The 16,071-nt window shown below is 40.6% G+C and overlaps 4 protein-coding genes across 5 annotated transcripts; 1 reads left to right on the top strand and 3 right to left on the bottom strand.

Moving 5' to 3' along the window:
* Nucleotides 1–107: 107 nt before the first annotated feature.
* prkag1 (protein kinase, AMP-activated, gamma 1 non-catalytic subunit) lies at nucleotides 108–3,835 on the bottom strand. The gene is made up of 13 exons (XM_049732476.1): nucleotides 3,698–3,835; nucleotides 3,119–3,170; nucleotides 2,949–3,049; nucleotides 2,766–2,847; nucleotides 2,631–2,689; nucleotides 2,518–2,563; nucleotides 2,385–2,439; nucleotides 2,057–2,183; nucleotides 1,822–1,987; nucleotides 1,648–1,685; nucleotides 1,315–1,461; nucleotides 1,140–1,239; nucleotides 108–1,077 (listed from the first exon to the last, which is right to left on the bottom strand). Exons 1-13 carry the CDS (start codon nucleotides 3,704–3,706, stop codon nucleotides 1,067–1,069), a joined length of 993 nt encoding a protein of 330 aa, XP_049588433.1. The 5' UTR covers nucleotides 3,707–3,835; the 3' UTR covers nucleotides 108–1,066.
* A 531-nt stretch (nucleotides 3,836–4,366) lies between these two features.
* On the bottom strand, nucleotides 4,367–8,460 carry rhebl1 (Ras homolog, mTORC1 binding like 1). Its single transcript, XM_049734676.1, has 8 exons — nucleotides 8,047–8,460; nucleotides 7,010–7,081; nucleotides 6,770–6,837; nucleotides 6,607–6,689; nucleotides 6,375–6,431; nucleotides 6,231–6,278; nucleotides 5,884–5,965; nucleotides 4,367–5,805 (listed from the first exon to the last, which is right to left on the bottom strand). The coding sequence occupies exons 1-8, from the start codon at nucleotides 8,096–8,098 to the stop codon at nucleotides 5,713–5,715; spliced, it is 555 nt and encodes a 184-aa protein (XP_049590633.1). The 5' UTR covers nucleotides 8,099–8,460; the 3' UTR covers nucleotides 4,367–5,712.
* A 369-nt stretch (nucleotides 8,461–8,829) lies between these two features.
* LOC125977774 (zinc finger protein Eos) lies at nucleotides 8,830–15,059 on the top strand. 2 transcript variants are annotated; one of them, XM_049734673.2, is made up of 8 exons: nucleotides 8,835–8,995; nucleotides 9,681–9,739; nucleotides 9,830–9,937; nucleotides 10,017–10,253; nucleotides 10,463–10,630; nucleotides 10,716–10,865; nucleotides 11,486–11,617; nucleotides 11,900–15,059. In XM_049734673.2, exons 2-8 carry the CDS (start codon nucleotides 9,700–9,702, stop codon nucleotides 12,748–12,750), a joined length of 1,686 nt encoding a protein of 561 aa, XP_049590630.1. In that variant the 5' UTR covers nucleotides 8,835–8,995; nucleotides 9,681–9,699; the 3' UTR covers nucleotides 12,751–15,059. The 2 variants fall into 2 exon arrangements, with proteins under 2 accessions (XP_049590631.1, XP_049590630.1); XM_049734674.2 differs by lacking the exon at nucleotides 11,486–11,617 and having other exon boundaries at nucleotides 8,830–8,995.
* Nucleotides 14,771–16,017, bottom strand: LOC125977778 (small ribosomal subunit protein eS26). Its single transcript, XM_049734680.1, has 4 exons — nucleotides 15,864–16,017; nucleotides 15,143–15,320; nucleotides 14,929–15,059; nucleotides 14,771–14,848 (listed from the first exon to the last, which is right to left on the bottom strand). Exons 1-4 carry the CDS (start codon nucleotides 15,975–15,977, stop codon nucleotides 14,813–14,815), a joined length of 459 nt encoding a protein of 152 aa, XP_049590637.1. The 5' UTR covers nucleotides 15,978–16,017; the 3' UTR covers nucleotides 14,771–14,812.
* Between the last annotated feature and the right edge of the window lie 54 nt (nucleotides 16,018–16,071).

Raw genomic sequence — 16,071 nt, 5'->3', positions numbered from 1 at the left:
TGTAAACAGCCGGTGTTGCGTCCTCGAGGTATTTACCATCTGAGCCAAAATAAGTTGACGTAGTTGTGATGTTTCTGTTTCTTCACCACAAAGAACCTCAAAACACAAACTCTTAAAGAACATTTATTGCTCTTTACCATTGACAGCAGTTAATACAAAAACTGCATTTCCATGACAAGTGTGACTCATTCTTTGCTTATCCACAGACGGAAGAGAATGGCTCTACATGAACCTAATGCGACATAAATAAATTCAGAAACGTAGAAATAGTGTTTCAAATGACAAATAATTATGTTTGACCATTTCTATTTAAGTCTTGGACCCCTTTCCAAAAAAAGAACCATTTCACAGCGCTGTGTAGAGTACGGTAATACAAATCCCTTTTAATATAGTATGTGTAACAAAACCGATAGTAGTCTTTCAAATGTCAAATCTTTTAAAAACTGATGCACAATGCTACCAAACTTTGTCATAATTGTCTTTCGTGAGTCTATGAATGCACGGTTGGTGAAGCTGGTAGATCGGAAGGTTTATTTTCTATCAAACACATCGCAACCTCAACCTGTTAGTTCATACTTAACTTTAAAAACTTACTTAAAACCTCAATTTTAGGCTGATGATATAATTTAATCGATGCCTATATTTTTGTATAACAAAAGTAGGGGGAGGGGTCAGTCAAGCTAGATGACAATTAAAATATCTAACTACAACAACAAACAATTTGAAAGGAAAATAAATCATACTAATGCAAGAATTTGCTTTCCTTTAGCTGGTATCTGACTACTGTTCAATATTAAAACGAGCATCCTGTAACTGTTATTGCATCTTATCTGCTTTGTGACGTCAAATTTGGCACGATTGACAGGAAGTGTTGCCGCAATGTTGTATTGCTCACTTCATAAAACTTAGTGAACTTGTATTTTTGCACGGATGAAGAAATGTGAATAGGAAAGACGGGATCATTCATTTTGCTGTCAAAAGCTCCCAACCCCTCCCCCTACATTCCCTCACATCACTTCTTCCTCCCTTTACTCCGGCCTCACCCCTCGTGTGAACTATGTTCGCCTCATGCGGTGCCTAAGGGTATAAAAATGAAAACCATTACTTTGAGTCACTGTGCGGTTAAACACTTGGCTTACCCTCATCTCTATCGGTCAGCACGAGCGCCTGGAGGATATCAGAGAGGGAGACAATACCCTTGACCACATCACGCTCGTCCACCACTACCAACCTGTGCACCTGGTTGACACATAAACAACTTTTAACTCACTGGAATCAGTGAAAAAAAAAAAAAAAAATCTCAGCTGATCTTACCTCAGCCTCTACCAGTCTGTTGATGATGGCCTCCAGTGTCTCGTGGCGATTGCAGGTCAGCACGCCTTCGAAGTACTGAGAGCGATGCTGCAAGGCTTTGGTCACGGTCAAATCAAGGTTGTTATAAGTCTTCTCTGCTGCCAGATTCTGCGGGGAGCACAATTTGATGATATCAGCACTTTTGAGTTGACCCATGGCCACACTGATGTCATTTGAACAGAAAGCAGTATGTCTTATTAAGAGTAGGTCAAATAAATGTTATCATAATATATAGTATGACTAAAGACAAGTGTATGAGATGGAATAAATCAACATGGACAACTGCAAACTTACAATGACATCAAATTTGGAGTAAATGTCCACCACTCGACCTGCACGAGAGAGAAGGTGTCAGTGAATAACAACACTGCAGAACCAGTGCCAAGTTCAGTTGCTAAGTGACGAAGTCCTGCTTGGCAGTGCGGACCTTTTGGCATTCAACGTTGTTTCATCAAGCGGCCCACCAACCTTTGTCGTCCACCACGGGGAGCGCAGACACTCGCTGCTCTACAAAAATACCCAGCGCCGTGTACAAGGGCGTATCTGTGCGCACCACTGCTATGTTTCGGAATGTCCCGATGTTCAGCGCCTCCAAAGTTTGACCCAGGAATGTCGGTTTAGGCATCTCTGATATCTGAAAACAATAACAGGCTTAGCTGCCAAACTCATGCTCCTATGGCCGAGGTGAGCTCAAAAGACGTACAAAGAGCTTCAAGAACTTCAGGATCCGCTTGTGTGTGAGGATGTAGAGAGTGTTTCCCGTCAGGGGGTCGATTACTGGCAGTCTGTGGATCTTGTTTTTGAGCAGCGAAGATACGGCGTCATACAAGCTGCAACATAACAGGAGTGAAGGAACACTGTTTAGAACTCAGGTCAAGTGAAAATATGCCTTCTAAAATTGAAGGATCACAGCCAAGTCTTGTTAACAACCCTGCCAAATTGGAATGATTAAAATAATTGCCAAGTATATAAAATGAGCTATAAAACTCAAGCTCTTGAGTCAATCAAACAAAATTAAAACACAAACAAACCTGGCATTAGGTGATATGCTAACCAAGGGCTTAAAAGAGTCTTGAAGATACAATTCTGTTCAAATAAAAGCAAAACATGTCATGATTATTCAAATAAAAATAAATTATATAAGTGTTTAGTAAAAACTCTCACCTCTCCATGTTTCGATTTTGTGCTCCTCCAACTCATAAATTTGAACCTGAAAATTAATTCACATTAATAGAAATATGTGATTCAATGTCACTCATGTATATCTACGATCTTACCAGAGGGGATTTATAGTAGCGATGAAGGATGTTAATGAAGTCTGTGATGGTTAGCATGCCTGTAGACAGCATTTGGTCATTTTTTTTGTTTAGTTTTAGACAGACACATTATGTGATATAGATATATAATCTTACCAACAAAGCACTGCTTGTTACTGTCCCATAGGGGAGCTGCCCTCACCCCATTGGAAACAAGGGCAAAAAATGCCTTCTTGACCTGTTAAAGTAAAGGCGACAATTTTCCACACGGGTTCCTCTTCAGTCTGTGATATTGCGCACCTCGCCCGATTCAAAAGTCAAAACAGGATTTTATCTGACCTGGAGGGATGTGTCGAAAACAACCAATTTGGAGCTGGTGGGTACGAGATCATAACAGCGATGGGACTTCATGAACCTGGTGTACACATTGCGCTCAGGATCTGAAGGGAAGAGTGAGACAGGGGTGAGAAGCATTTTAAATGTCATCATTATATAATTTAGTCTCCTACCTTCAATCACTGGATCCTTTTTGTTGTCAAGCTCTTCCACAGTTGCCGGTATCTGAAAAAAAACCATTAAGTCAGTTTTGAGAGGCAGTATTATTATTATTATTATTACTATACAAATTATTATTATTATTATACAAATTATTATTATACACAATATTATTATTATTATACAAATTATTATTATTATTATCTATCTTTAGAGATGCATCACTTTGAATTAAACAACAAAGGAAATTGCACTGGGTGCTTCACTAAGAAATGCTTCGAACTCCAAGCTAATGGTTAGCATGAACCTGTCAAAGCCTGTTGACAATATATCATCCTTACAAGAAAAGAACTCCAAATCTGTCTGTCCAACAAAACTAAAGAGACATTTGGGTCCCCCACTAAACTAATTTCAGAAACAATGCGCTACATAGACGTCACAATAATCTCACATATATGGAGTTAGCTTCTTGGCAGTGTATTGCAAATAGTTTGTTAGCATCGTTGCTAGTGTTAGCATGTTTCAGACTGCAGCGCGAGAAAGGTCGGACAAATAGTAAACTGGAAAATATAAAAGTTGGCCGACGGACTTACACACTCCATATTCCAATCGTGTTGTCACGTCTCCTCCTCAGCCAGCTGGGTCGTGTGACAAGCAATTCCGGTGCATCAGCTACGAGTCGAACCAGAGAGCATCGTGAATGGCCGACAGGCTATTACCGTAATACTGATACAGCTAGCGCAGTGAAAATAGCAAAGATTGTTGACCCTGACATGGGACTTTACGGTAGGGCCTACGCAAAGAAAATGAAACAACACATTTTTATGCCAACCTGTTTCACAGAAGTGTATTTTGTTGGATAAACATTAATTTATAATATGCAAAAACTACAGTGTAACTTTAAGACAATTTGATACTTGTTTATTGTCTAATAAAAGAATATATATAGTGTGTCTGTGTTTTTTAGTTATCTAATATTAGTAACGTCCTTAGACACTGCTCACTTATTGGATGGCCATGCAGCTTTAAGGCTACATTTGATTGGTTTAAGCATACAATTCCATAATTATATGTACATTGTAAGGGCAATTATTATTAAAATAATTATGTATATGTATTGTGTAGCTCCAATATTTATGTATACATATACAGACGCTTATTGATAGTACAGATGGTCTGTGTTTCTTTAAGTGTATTATGGGATGATTTTTTTTTTCATTGCATGTGGCCACCTAAACAAAAATGTGAAACAAAAACACACATCAAATGAGTAACAGATTTTATATACAAACTGTTTACAGCAAGATTTTTTTGCATGAACGCTGACTGTCATCGGCATGTTGGCGTCCATGTTGTGTACACCATCATCACCACTGTCAACACCCATGAGATCAAGATGGAAGAAACCCTGTAAGAGCACCTTTGGTCATGAAGGGAACCATATGTGGGAGTTTTGAAAATGTGTAAGGCACAAGACAGCATTGACCAGCCAGTCTCTGTCCATCACAGGACTACTTATTCCACCAAGCACTTGATAAAAAAAAAAAAGAGATATTACAAACTGAGGAAAAAGTTGAATATGTAATGTGATGATAGTCCACATAAAAGTGTATTTTAAGGCAATAAGATCCAAGAAAAACTAAATGCAAACATTGCATCTCAAGTGTCTTGACAGTGATTATTAAATCCAGAGTTTAGATTAAATCACATGCATAACACAGGTTCATTAAACCTTGAAATCATGACAAGTTCATAAACAATAAAGCCAACTCATCCCATTGTATTTTACAAAGACGTCCAAACGACTTGTGATAAATTACCTCTATGAACTGCTCTAAACTAACGGGGCACGCAAAAGCCTGTATCACTCCAAAAAAACAAAACAGCAAAACCCATTCTATTTAGATTTGACTAAAAGCCATATGTAGCAAAAAGCTAAGATATTTTTTCCAACCTATACTAAATTGATCTGAGGGTTCCATTAACAGCTTTGTAACTGGTGATGGGAAAAATGAGAAAAAAACTGTAGGGCAGCAGACTAATCTGCTCAGCAGAAAAGCTCACAGGAGAGTAGGCTGTATGTATAAATAGCTTGAAAGAAAACTGATAAACATTACACTGGAAACAAGTGTGGAAAGAGTGTTTTGTAAAAGCTCGTAATAAGAGCATCCAAGGCAGTCCGCCCGCCACTGTGACATGATCAACCAGCACATTTACAGCAAAAAAAAACCAAAAAAACTGGGGCTCCAAAACTGTCAAGCCGCCGGCACCACGAGACACCAACCACTCCTAAATAACACAAACCAATGTCATCAGGCATTCACAAATAATTATCAATACAAGGGAATTTTGTACGCGGCTAATTAGGATCGGAGCTAAAATGAAAGCCACTCGAGAACATTACGATTTCAAGCAAATGTCCAATGAAGGTGCTTCTCTGCCTGAGCTTCTTTTGGTGGAATAGTTTAATGTGAATTGAAGATGGCAGCACTGCCGGGAGGAGGTGGGAGGGGGGTCTTGTTGGTGAGGTCGTCGTCGTTGGTATGCTGGTGGAGCTGTGCACCTCCTGGCTTCAGCAGGTGACTTTGACCATGTCCTCAATGCACTCTTACATCACGGCACACTTTTTCTCTTCCGGCGGGGCATTCCCGTCGGCTTTCTCCATCTCCAGTATGATTCGCTTGAAAACCTCCACGGCGGTCTGTAACACAGGAAGAAGTGAGAAAGATCCCAAGTATGCACAGAGTGCCAATAGAGACGTGCATAAAAAGATCATGACCTCGTTCTCCTTGGCTGAGGATTCCATGAAAGCAGCACCCCAGGAATCAGCTAGCTTCTTTCCCTCCTCTGGCTTTATGACCCTGAGAAACAACAAAGCGAACACTGGTTATGAAACTAAAATGGCGCACAGATGAGAACAATATTGCATGTTAAGCCAAAACTTTCTTCCTTAGATATTCCACTTTACAAAGCTGCTCTGAATAAAATTATTTCATTCTGTGCATATTACGCTAAAGATAAAAAAGACGACTGCAATCCCGCAAAAAAAAAAAATACAGATTATTATACTGACATAGTAAGTCCACTGAAACATTTTCAAAACAAATGTTCAAGAATTGTGCTTACCTTTCCATGTGGAGATCTTTTTTGTTCCCAACAAGAACGGTTGGAACCCTAAATAGAAAACATTCACGGTGCAAGATTTAAAATAAATAATCGGAGGCAGGGGAGGGGGGTCAATTTTGGGAGTAAAGATTTAAGATAACTTACTGAATCTTTCCAACCATATCTAGCAGCTTGTCGTGGAGAACCTGAACGACCTCAAAACTAAGACAATATACACAGCTCATTTATCACATTGTAAATGGCTCAATGATACAAAGTCTGATTTTAATGCATCATGCTGTTTTTGAGATGAGGATGAGCAATGAACACAAAATAAAAAAACATGCTTTAAAGGGAAGGTTTATTAAAATTCCCAACTACGTATGCAACTTCATACCTTTTCATGGATGTCACAGAATAAACAAGGACATAGCCGTGGATGTCCATTGAGTGGGACTGGGGAAAAATTGAGTATTCATCCTACAAATGAGAGCATATCAAAAAAAATTGAATATTGCTGCAGTATACAGGACAAAAATGGCGCTGATTAAACAACTCACTTGTCCAGCAGTGTCAACCAGCTGAAGATTGAAGTCTTGACAATTGACGCTGACCATTTTATTGAAGGCTGGGAAAAGAAATTAAGTTTACACAGTATTCATATAACAATAGCACATATCCTCATATAGACGCCTTTACAACACATTACACCGCTATGTAAACACCGTAGACAAGTAAATTACAATTAAAAAAAATGTACTGTACAATATATCAGTTCTATACTGCACAGTGAAACTTACTGTTTTCAATTGTGGGGTCATAGGAGTCGACAAACTGTCCTTCCACAAATTGTATTGTGAGAGATGACTTTCCTGCAGAAGAAAAATGGACATGTGACTTGTGCTTTAATAACAGTATTTAACACACAGACGATGAAAAAACATGTTTCGCAACTAGATTATTCCCAAAATATCAGATAATCATGTGTTAAACTTTTAAAAATGAAACTAGAGCTGTTAAATAGTGCAGTAAATAAGGAGCACCACATTGTAAGACTTGATTGGGATCAGCATGGGTTTTTTCCTCTCTGGTATTTGGGTCACTTACATATAATTTGATCAATAGTTGGTATTGTTATGAAGACATACGTGGTGGGATTTAAATTTAAAAGTCAATTTTACTGATATGAGCATTTGAATTAAAATCCTATTTTTAGAGTATTCAACTCAAATCGTTGCTATGAAGCTGTTATGCACGTTTGTCTTTACAGAGATGGAAGACCTATATATAATATTATATTTTTTCCCCCATTCAAGAAGAAGGAAACTTGTTCAGATTACATTTGGATTGGACTGCTTTAATGTTGTGTATTAATCTCATGAGTGCCTTAACTATTCTAGCCTTAAATATGGAATAATCAGCAAGTCAAGTTTTTGAAAATAGGAAATCAGGCATGGCTGTTTCTGCATAGAAGATATTTTAAGGTGTAATACCAAAACTGATTAATTAGAAGAAATACGTAGTTTAATCGTGGTTAATCGAATTTCGTGAAAATGATTCACTTATTTTGAGACACGATTTGTTATGGAAAATAATTGTGCTTCACCTTGCCTAACAGGAATGCCACGGATGTTTAATCTTTAACAAGGCTCCAGCCGAAGGTCCATTTAATAGTTTTGTGAGCGGAAATAGTACAAGTGTAATGCAAAAAAAAAAAAAAAGCAGGGCGCGTGTTGCTGAGGTCAGCCTGACAAGGAAAACAAAGCCAGGACCTTAGCTTGATAGCAAGCTAGCTGGCTTGCTAACTAGCACAGCACGAGCTCGGAGCTTTACTCACCTACAGATCTGTAACCGATCACAGCAATCTTCCGGTACTTTGGCTGCGGCATTGCTGCGGAGACGGCGTTACGTTTCAACTAAGTAGCACACGGAGCTAGTTTAACGCTCTAAACTAACTTTTAACGCCACATTCGGCTTACGTCACGTGACAACAACAAACTTTGATGGAGCTCGCTGTTGGGCCTATACCAGTTCGAAGCAGTTTCACCACAGGAAGTACGCCTTGTACTTTTTGAAGAGGGAAAATTCTTGCTCTCAATTTGGTACAGTCTGCGATATCGATCGATGAGTCGAAATCTTTAAACGATCGCCCGAACTTGAACAGTTTACAGATCCCCTTTGTTTTCCTACGCGGTTACAACCAGCAGGTTATAGTAACGGAAAGTATAAGCACACAGTCGTAAAAAGCAGCTCTTACGTCACTCATAGTGCAAAACTACCACGCGGCACCGGGGGTCGCTCACGTTGCCCTGCAACCCAATGACACCGGTCTTTGGAACCGCTTTCAATTCGACCTTTCTAGACAGCACAAATACCAGAACAACGTGTCAGGCTCGGGTCAGAGGTGACAAAAATACTTACGGAAGAGGATTAGGGCCAGTAAAAAAAAAAAAAAAAAGCGGGTGACAGGATTCTGACTTTTTCTTTCCAGAATTCTGACTTCAAAGTGATAATTCTCACTTTAAAGTCAGACTTTTCAGAAAAAAAATATAGACAATAAATAATCAATATATGCACGTTTCCACTAAGGGAAACAGCAAATGCAAATTTGATGTTTGATGTGGGTTGTATGTCTTTTTATGAATATTTATACGGCACTGGAAATTGTGACCGGAAGTAGTTTGGCGCATGCCGTAGTTCTGCCGGTCGGGAATGTCGTCGTCATAAATCCAAACAAGCAGATGCAAAAACCGAATAACCTCACTCGTCGCCCTCGCTAGGCATAGGTAATATGGTAATACTACACATATACAGGGAGTTGACTCATTTAAGTGTCGGTTGTCGATTCTTAACGCGTGGAGAGCTTGTTGTGTAGCGAGTTCGTAGCTGGCTTGTCATAGCAATCGGCGAGGCTGCGGGTGCCATAGCAACCATTTCGGAAACACTGGCCGCCGTGGTTAGCATGTCATGTAGCTGGCTAATTTTAGCATTTTCCAGTCCGAGAACTTGTCACGCGTGTCACCCATTGTCATTGCACCATTAAGCTACGTAATGTTTAAGCAGCAATGTTCAGGCAGTTAGCGTGACAAATGCCATCGTTGTCGTGGTCGTTTTCGCTGCCTTTGGCTTTACATTTGCGCACAGCAAGCTTAGCTTAGCTTTAGCCGCCAAGGCCGACTGACGATTTAGCTATGAAAAACTGATAACGCCGTGAAATAGAGACGCTTTTAGATTCTTGAACGTTCACAATGTGAACTGAAGACCAATTGATAGTAAACGATTATTCAAATGATTTTATCAGTGGTGTCATGAGAATTGCGAGTGAGTCGATCAGCTGATCTGTAGCACGCTCATGTTAAAGTTAGCTCTTGTGTAGCCCAGTTATGTAGATGGAACTTCATTATAGCCTTTTTTAACACCCCTATGTATCAAAGAAAGACGAAGTTCATGTGGATATAACTGTCTTTTCAGTATTGGGTCGAACTCTAGTATGGATGTTGATGACTGCAATGGCCAGTCTTACACATCAGGTCAGCTTTTCATTTATTGTGGTGGATATACTATATCATTTCAGCCCATAAGTCACAATGTATGTTTAACTAGATTTTGTGCATTTGCAGTTAATAGTGGAGACTCTTCAATGGAAAGAGATTTTTCTGGAGGTCTCGGTGGTCGGACAGTAAGCACTCCAAACAGCAAAGAAACGTCACCTCATCGCTCACTCAGTGGTAAGTGATGAATACTTCATCCTCCATTTTGCCGTTAAAAAAAAAAAAAAAAAAGTGACATTTTTTTTCATTGCTTTAGCAAATTCCATTAAAGTGGAGTTGTACAGTGATGAAGACCCAGGTCCCAGTAACGACGATGAGCGAATGGAACGTCCAGAGGAAGGAGGCGTGGATCAGGGAACCGAGGCACCTGTTTACAGAGAGCTTGGCAATCATGACAACATCAGACTGCCCAGTGGGAAGCTGAAGTGTGACATCTGTGGAATGATCTGCATTGGACCTAATGTTCTCATGGTGCACAAGCGCAGCCACACAGGTAAAGAAATGCTTCAGATGTGAAATTATATTCTTTTTATGAGGGCACAACTGTCATGTTCTGAATGCCTACAAAATTAAACAGAATTATTTATCCCATTGAGTACACTGTTATAATTAATTTGACCTCAAACACATTCTGTTTGGCCATTCTGCTCAGTCTTCAGCTTTCTCTTCAACTATGCATATCTTAATTTGATCTTTGTGCAGGTGAGCGGCCATTCCAGTGTAATCAGTGTGGTGCCTCCTTCACTCAAAAAGGAAACCTGCTCCGTCACATCAAACTGCACTCCGGGGAGAAGCCCTTTAAATGTCCTTTGTGTAACTACGCCTGTAGAAGAAGAGACGCACTCACCGGTCATCTTCGCACTCATGCCGGTACAATATTTAGGCCTCATAAATGTGCACCCCCCCTCGCATGTATGGTGACAAAAGTAATGCCCTCCTTGCACTTTGCCTCCAGTATCCTCTCCAACTGTTGGGAAGCCATATAAGTGCAGTTACTGTGGTCGCAGTTACAAGCAACAGAGCACATTGGAGGAGCATCTGGAACGCTGCTACAACTACTTACAGAGCGTGGAGTCGAAGCAGCCTAATAGCTCTCAGCATCTGGGTGAGCATGGTTTTTTTGAATCACAATACAGCTACGGCGAGTTGAGAATAGTGCTGGTTTCGCTTCACTTGGCTTGTGGTGCTTTTAAAAAGCAATCATGCATTTATTTTTGACTTTTTTTCTGTTAGTACATGGAGGTGACATGTCATCCCATTTTTACGCCCACCAGACTTTATCTTCTTCTCGGTCTCTTACTTATGTGTTCCTTTTACATTGTACCACCAAGTGTTCAGTCTGAGTTACCACATTACTGAAAACACTTTTGCGTCAGTCTACATTTAAGTGAAATGTGTGCCAAGACAGTTGCAGTAGCCTGTCAAAATGTCTGTAACGACAAGGTGGTAATCCGAAAATATGGTTTGAGTGAAACTTGTGCCATGTTCAAGAAAAGTTTGTATTTGGTTAAAATAAAACATTCAAATTACCATTGTGAGGCATAATTCCTATACATAGAGATGGTGAATTTTGGGTTTGGGTCTTTGGGTGTAAGCTAACATTGTCAAAATGATCCACCCATCCATCTGTTTTCCATCTTTTCATACTTGCTTTGGTTTGAAAAATGTAGTTGGACAATTTAGAATCTGTGACCAGAGCAATGTTATATATTCTGTGTTTTGTAGGGGAGGAGATTAGGGAGATGGAGTACATAGCCGACTCCCGGCTTCATGCCTCCTCAGACAAGATGACGTTTGTTGATCGGCTTGCCAGCAGCGTCACCAAACGCAAAAGATCCATGCCGCAAAAATTTGTAGGTGAGCATTTGGCCTCGTTTTTGGTTGAGGTTTGACAAAATAGTGTGGAGACAAACTTTACGAACAAGGCTCACAGATTTGACTCAAAACAAAAAGTTAGTAAATCCCCATTTACAAAATGGCGTCCACGCATGCTTTCAGTTGTTTACTTTTATCTACCCTGACTTTAGATTTTATTTTTTCCCCTTTATTTATTTGCAAAGATTAGAAGACACACTGATGGCAGAAAACGTGCCATTGTTCCGTGTTTCAGTACAATAGGATTGTCTTTTCTAATTGCAGGACAGAAGCACATACATCGTGGACATGCACCTTATGAGCCTCAAGCTGCTTTGGACAAAGATGGAGAGACACATCCAGGAGACTTGGAAGTCCTACACACTCCTGGAGGAGAGTATGCAGGTGTAGCTGCCAGTGGAGGCGGGATGGCGGACACCCTGCAGCCTCTCCATCTCCCCACAACTCACCCTTCGTGTTTATCCGAACTCCGATCGATGCACGGCGCCGCTTACACGCCCGGCGCTCTCGGTCTGAGGCTGGACTGCGTGGGTTCCGGTGCGGGGCTGGGGAGCGCCAATGCGGGGAGAAGAGAAGCGGCGGAGGGTCACGAAGACCTGCCCGTGGGTCGGAGTCAGGCAACGTCCCCCAGTAACGGTTGCCAGGACTCTACGGACACGGAGAGCATGCCGGACGAGCCGTGCAACAGCACCGCCCCCGGTGCTGCCCTTCATAGGAACAACGGGCATCATCTCCACAACGCGGCTCCTCCTCCGCACTACAAGATTTGGGACAGACGCAGCCCTGGCCACGCCAAAGACGGGGAGGTCAAAAGAGAGGACGGGGGTCACCACGCGGCCCCTCCATCTGGCCTCGCCCCGATGCCCAGTTCACCTACGACGCCCTCGTCCACCTCCAGGGAGACACTGCGAGTGGTGGACGGCGAAGGGCGGACGGTGCGCTGCTTCCGATGCGACCACTGCCGCGTGCTCTTCCTGGACCACGTCATGTTTACCATTCACATGGGCTGCCACGGATTTCGCCAGCCTTTCGAGTGTAACATCTGCGGCCATCGGAGCCAAGACCGCTACGAGTTTTCTTCTCACATCGTCCGTGGAGAGCACATCCTGGACTGAGGAACGGAGTCCATGAGCTCGGCCTGGCTCGGTTTGGTCTGCACGGTGCAAAGGAACCATATTATTTATCATGACGCACTTTGAAAATGTCTTTGAACATGCACTTTCCCATCTGCACATGTGCCTTGCGCCCCAATTCAGGATTCCCACCTGATGCACATACTGTGGTTGACCAATCCGACCTGAAAACTCTCAAGCACTTTAACAGATTCTTCATCCCAAAAAGTCAAATGTGAAGACATCCGCCTCCTTTGAAGACACATCCCTTAAAAAAAAAAAAAAATCACATTTTACATTCACTGTCAACTTTTTCCAGCCCTTGTTAAGTGCAGACCAAATTAGACAGCCAGGTCTAAGTTTGTGAGATCTTTTAAAAGTTGTCTGTGAATCCTAAATGCACTTTTGGTTTTGTATCAAATGGTGGCGTGATGGAAGTGAGTTTACTTCTGTGTGATGCCCTTAATTTTCTGGAAGTAGGATGTGCAAGTGTACAATGAAAGCCTTTACTTGGATGACTTGACTACTCGTGTTGTGTGTCTGTTGTTAATTATTTGTTCTATAACTGCTTCTGTTGCACTGATACTTGCCAGAATATCCTGATTATATTAAACTGTTTTCTAGAATACGTCACAAACTGCACATTTCTATCAATGAATGAGGAAAAAAAACATCACTGCCGCTGAAGTGGGAGAGTTTGATCATATGTCAAATCTGCAAATGATATTATGTCAATTCGGTTGCAACTATTACTTGGTTTGAATTGTGCCTTCCCTTGTTATTGAAATTCAGTGACTAGCGCTGAAGCTATGAACTAACGATCATATCCTCAAACATACAAAATTGTGTTGGAATGAGTTACCAAAGATCTCAAGTTGTCTTTAACACAGGTGGGATTTCTAAACATAGATCTACACAAGAGCAAAACCTCCCAGTTATATCAGCATCAATGTCAAATATGGCACTACAAAGTGTTAAAATATTAAATGTGGCCAGCACTGCTTTTTTGGTAAAGCCTTTGTCCTTCAATAGGGTTATATAAAGATGATTTTGAATTGTATGATATAAAGTGAAAACAATTTGACTGGTCTTACAACTCTCAAGCTACATTTTACAAAACATTAAGCACAAGCCTAGAAATCAGAAGCAACAAAAAACACGTTGAAACCTCAAATATAATCAATTTTTGTAAGTCGACTTACAGGTCCATTTTATTTTCTTACACTTTTGGTCAAATTAAGGATTCACCTATCATTTAATCATTAAAGTTAGCTTGCCTTACATTGAAGTGATTGGACTGTTGTACTAAGAAATGTTTATTTAAAAAAAAAAAAGGAAGTTCCCTGCTTGATATATGCTTTGATGTAATGAGTAACTTGCACCGGCTTGCTTCCTGTATGTAGTCCTTTTTGATATTGTGCCTTCTTTCTTGTAGTGTTTTTGCAACTATTCACCTTGTGCTGCAAAAGTCCAGCTTTGTGACATGCTCACCACCACCACAAACTTTCCCCTTGGTAGAACCACTTGACACTTTTTACTACAAGAGGTCCATAGGATAAATGCTGCTGCTAAAAGCCAAAGAAATTTCCCTGCAGACATGAAACCTTTGCTGGCTTTAAGTGTCAAATTATGAAAGAAAAAAAAAAAAACACACCCATAGATTTTTGTAAACTACTGGCTATATCACCTATCCTCGTTTGCCTTCAGTGTGAGTGGTGTAATTGTGCAACAAGAATTGTGCTTCAGACCGATGCATGTGTTACTCACAATTACTCACTTGTATGATTGCTAATTATATGATTTTAGAAACACTTGGATGTGTTTGTAAGCCTCTCACCTCCTGTAAATGAGCTAATATCGCTTTAAATTAATGCAAACTCTGAAATGTATCAGTTATGCATTTCACTAGTTTGATCTTAACTACTGTAAATTTTCTACTGTAAATATTTACTCCAAATAAAGTCAACACCTATTCTCTTGTGTTGTGAAATGCTAAATCATAAATTCAATGAAAAACTTTAAAGACTTTGTGAAGACTTTTATTTCTCAGGCGTAAACATGTTCTTTACATGGGCTTTGCAGGAGCTCTTGGTGCACCAGCCTACAACAAAAACAAAACAAGTTAGAACAACGACTGTGTTTGCACAGTATTAGAAAGACTATTTTGGAACGGTTCCTCACATTGGGCCTGAACCTGGGTGGTGGGGTGCGGTCTTTCCTGGCCTCACAGGAGCGGTTCCTCACCACTTTACTGTGGATGGCGCAGCTGACACAGTAGTGCAGCTTCACGTAGAGCTTGGGCAGAACATAAGCTATACAGAAGAGGAGCCGGGTGGAAAGCACATTAGTACATAATGTATTGACATTTGCTAAACAGTACAGAAGAAGCACTTACAATCAAAGACGCTGGCCTCTGAGATGTCTCTCACGGCTGCAGCCTCCACAATGTTCCTGATGACAAACTTCTTGATGGCCTTGTCCTTGGGGACGCAGCGGGCACAGTTGGTGCAACGGATGGGCTGCACATGCCCACGGCCCTTCTTGGCACGACCGTTATTCCTTCTCTTCTTAGTCTGAAACACATAATATGAATATATTTAGATTTCTGTCAAAGTGTTGCATCAGTTAATCACTATTTACTATGCAGTTCAGTAACAAATCGTTCAACAGTAGCCTACATATTAGCAATCTACTACATTAAACACTTCCACATATGAAGTAGACAATAAATGTGACAATTTACATGCCGACGCCAACACCGCTCTAAAATGCTCAAAATGATAAATTTATGTCATTGTACAGTACAACAGTGGTTATAAAGCTTGGTACAATAATTCATTAATCAGAATAAAGCCTTTATAATCGTCCCTTATGATTTCGCTTTATCCACCGCTCGCTACCTGAACACATGCACAGCGATGTTAGCTTGCTAACCGCTAGCATTTAGGCCCGGGCAACTTTTTCAATGGTTTTGTGTACTTTAAACGACAATATAACACAACGTGAGGGTTTTTGAGGTTTTATTAACTGCGAATGTTTAAAGAGGAGTCTTTTTTCGTCAAATGTATCGGTTCATTTCGTTTTTTGCCGAACGACTGGCGTTTGAGTGGACTCACCATGTCGCACGGGAAGCTGGGAAAGAGGACAGGAAGAGGTTGTACCACGAAAAGTAGTGCATTTCCGCTCCACCCTGGGCACCAAATTAACGTTCTCAAAATTAAAACAAACATGTATTGGCCTTGATGGTTTATATTTTTTATGTTATATCGTTTTTAATACATTTAACTTGATTATATGATAGGTTTCAAATGAAATTACCAATTT

Source organism: Syngnathus scovelli, chromosome 11, assembly GCF_024217435.2.
Source record: "Syngnathus scovelli strain Florida chromosome 11, RoL_Ssco_1.2, whole genome shotgun sequence".
NCBI classification, from domain to species: domain Eukaryota; kingdom Metazoa; phylum Chordata; class Actinopteri; order Syngnathiformes; family Syngnathidae; genus Syngnathus; species Syngnathus scovelli.
The sequence above is the reverse complement of the archived record's forward strand: the minus strand, read 5'-3'. Positions and strand labels throughout refer to the sequence as shown.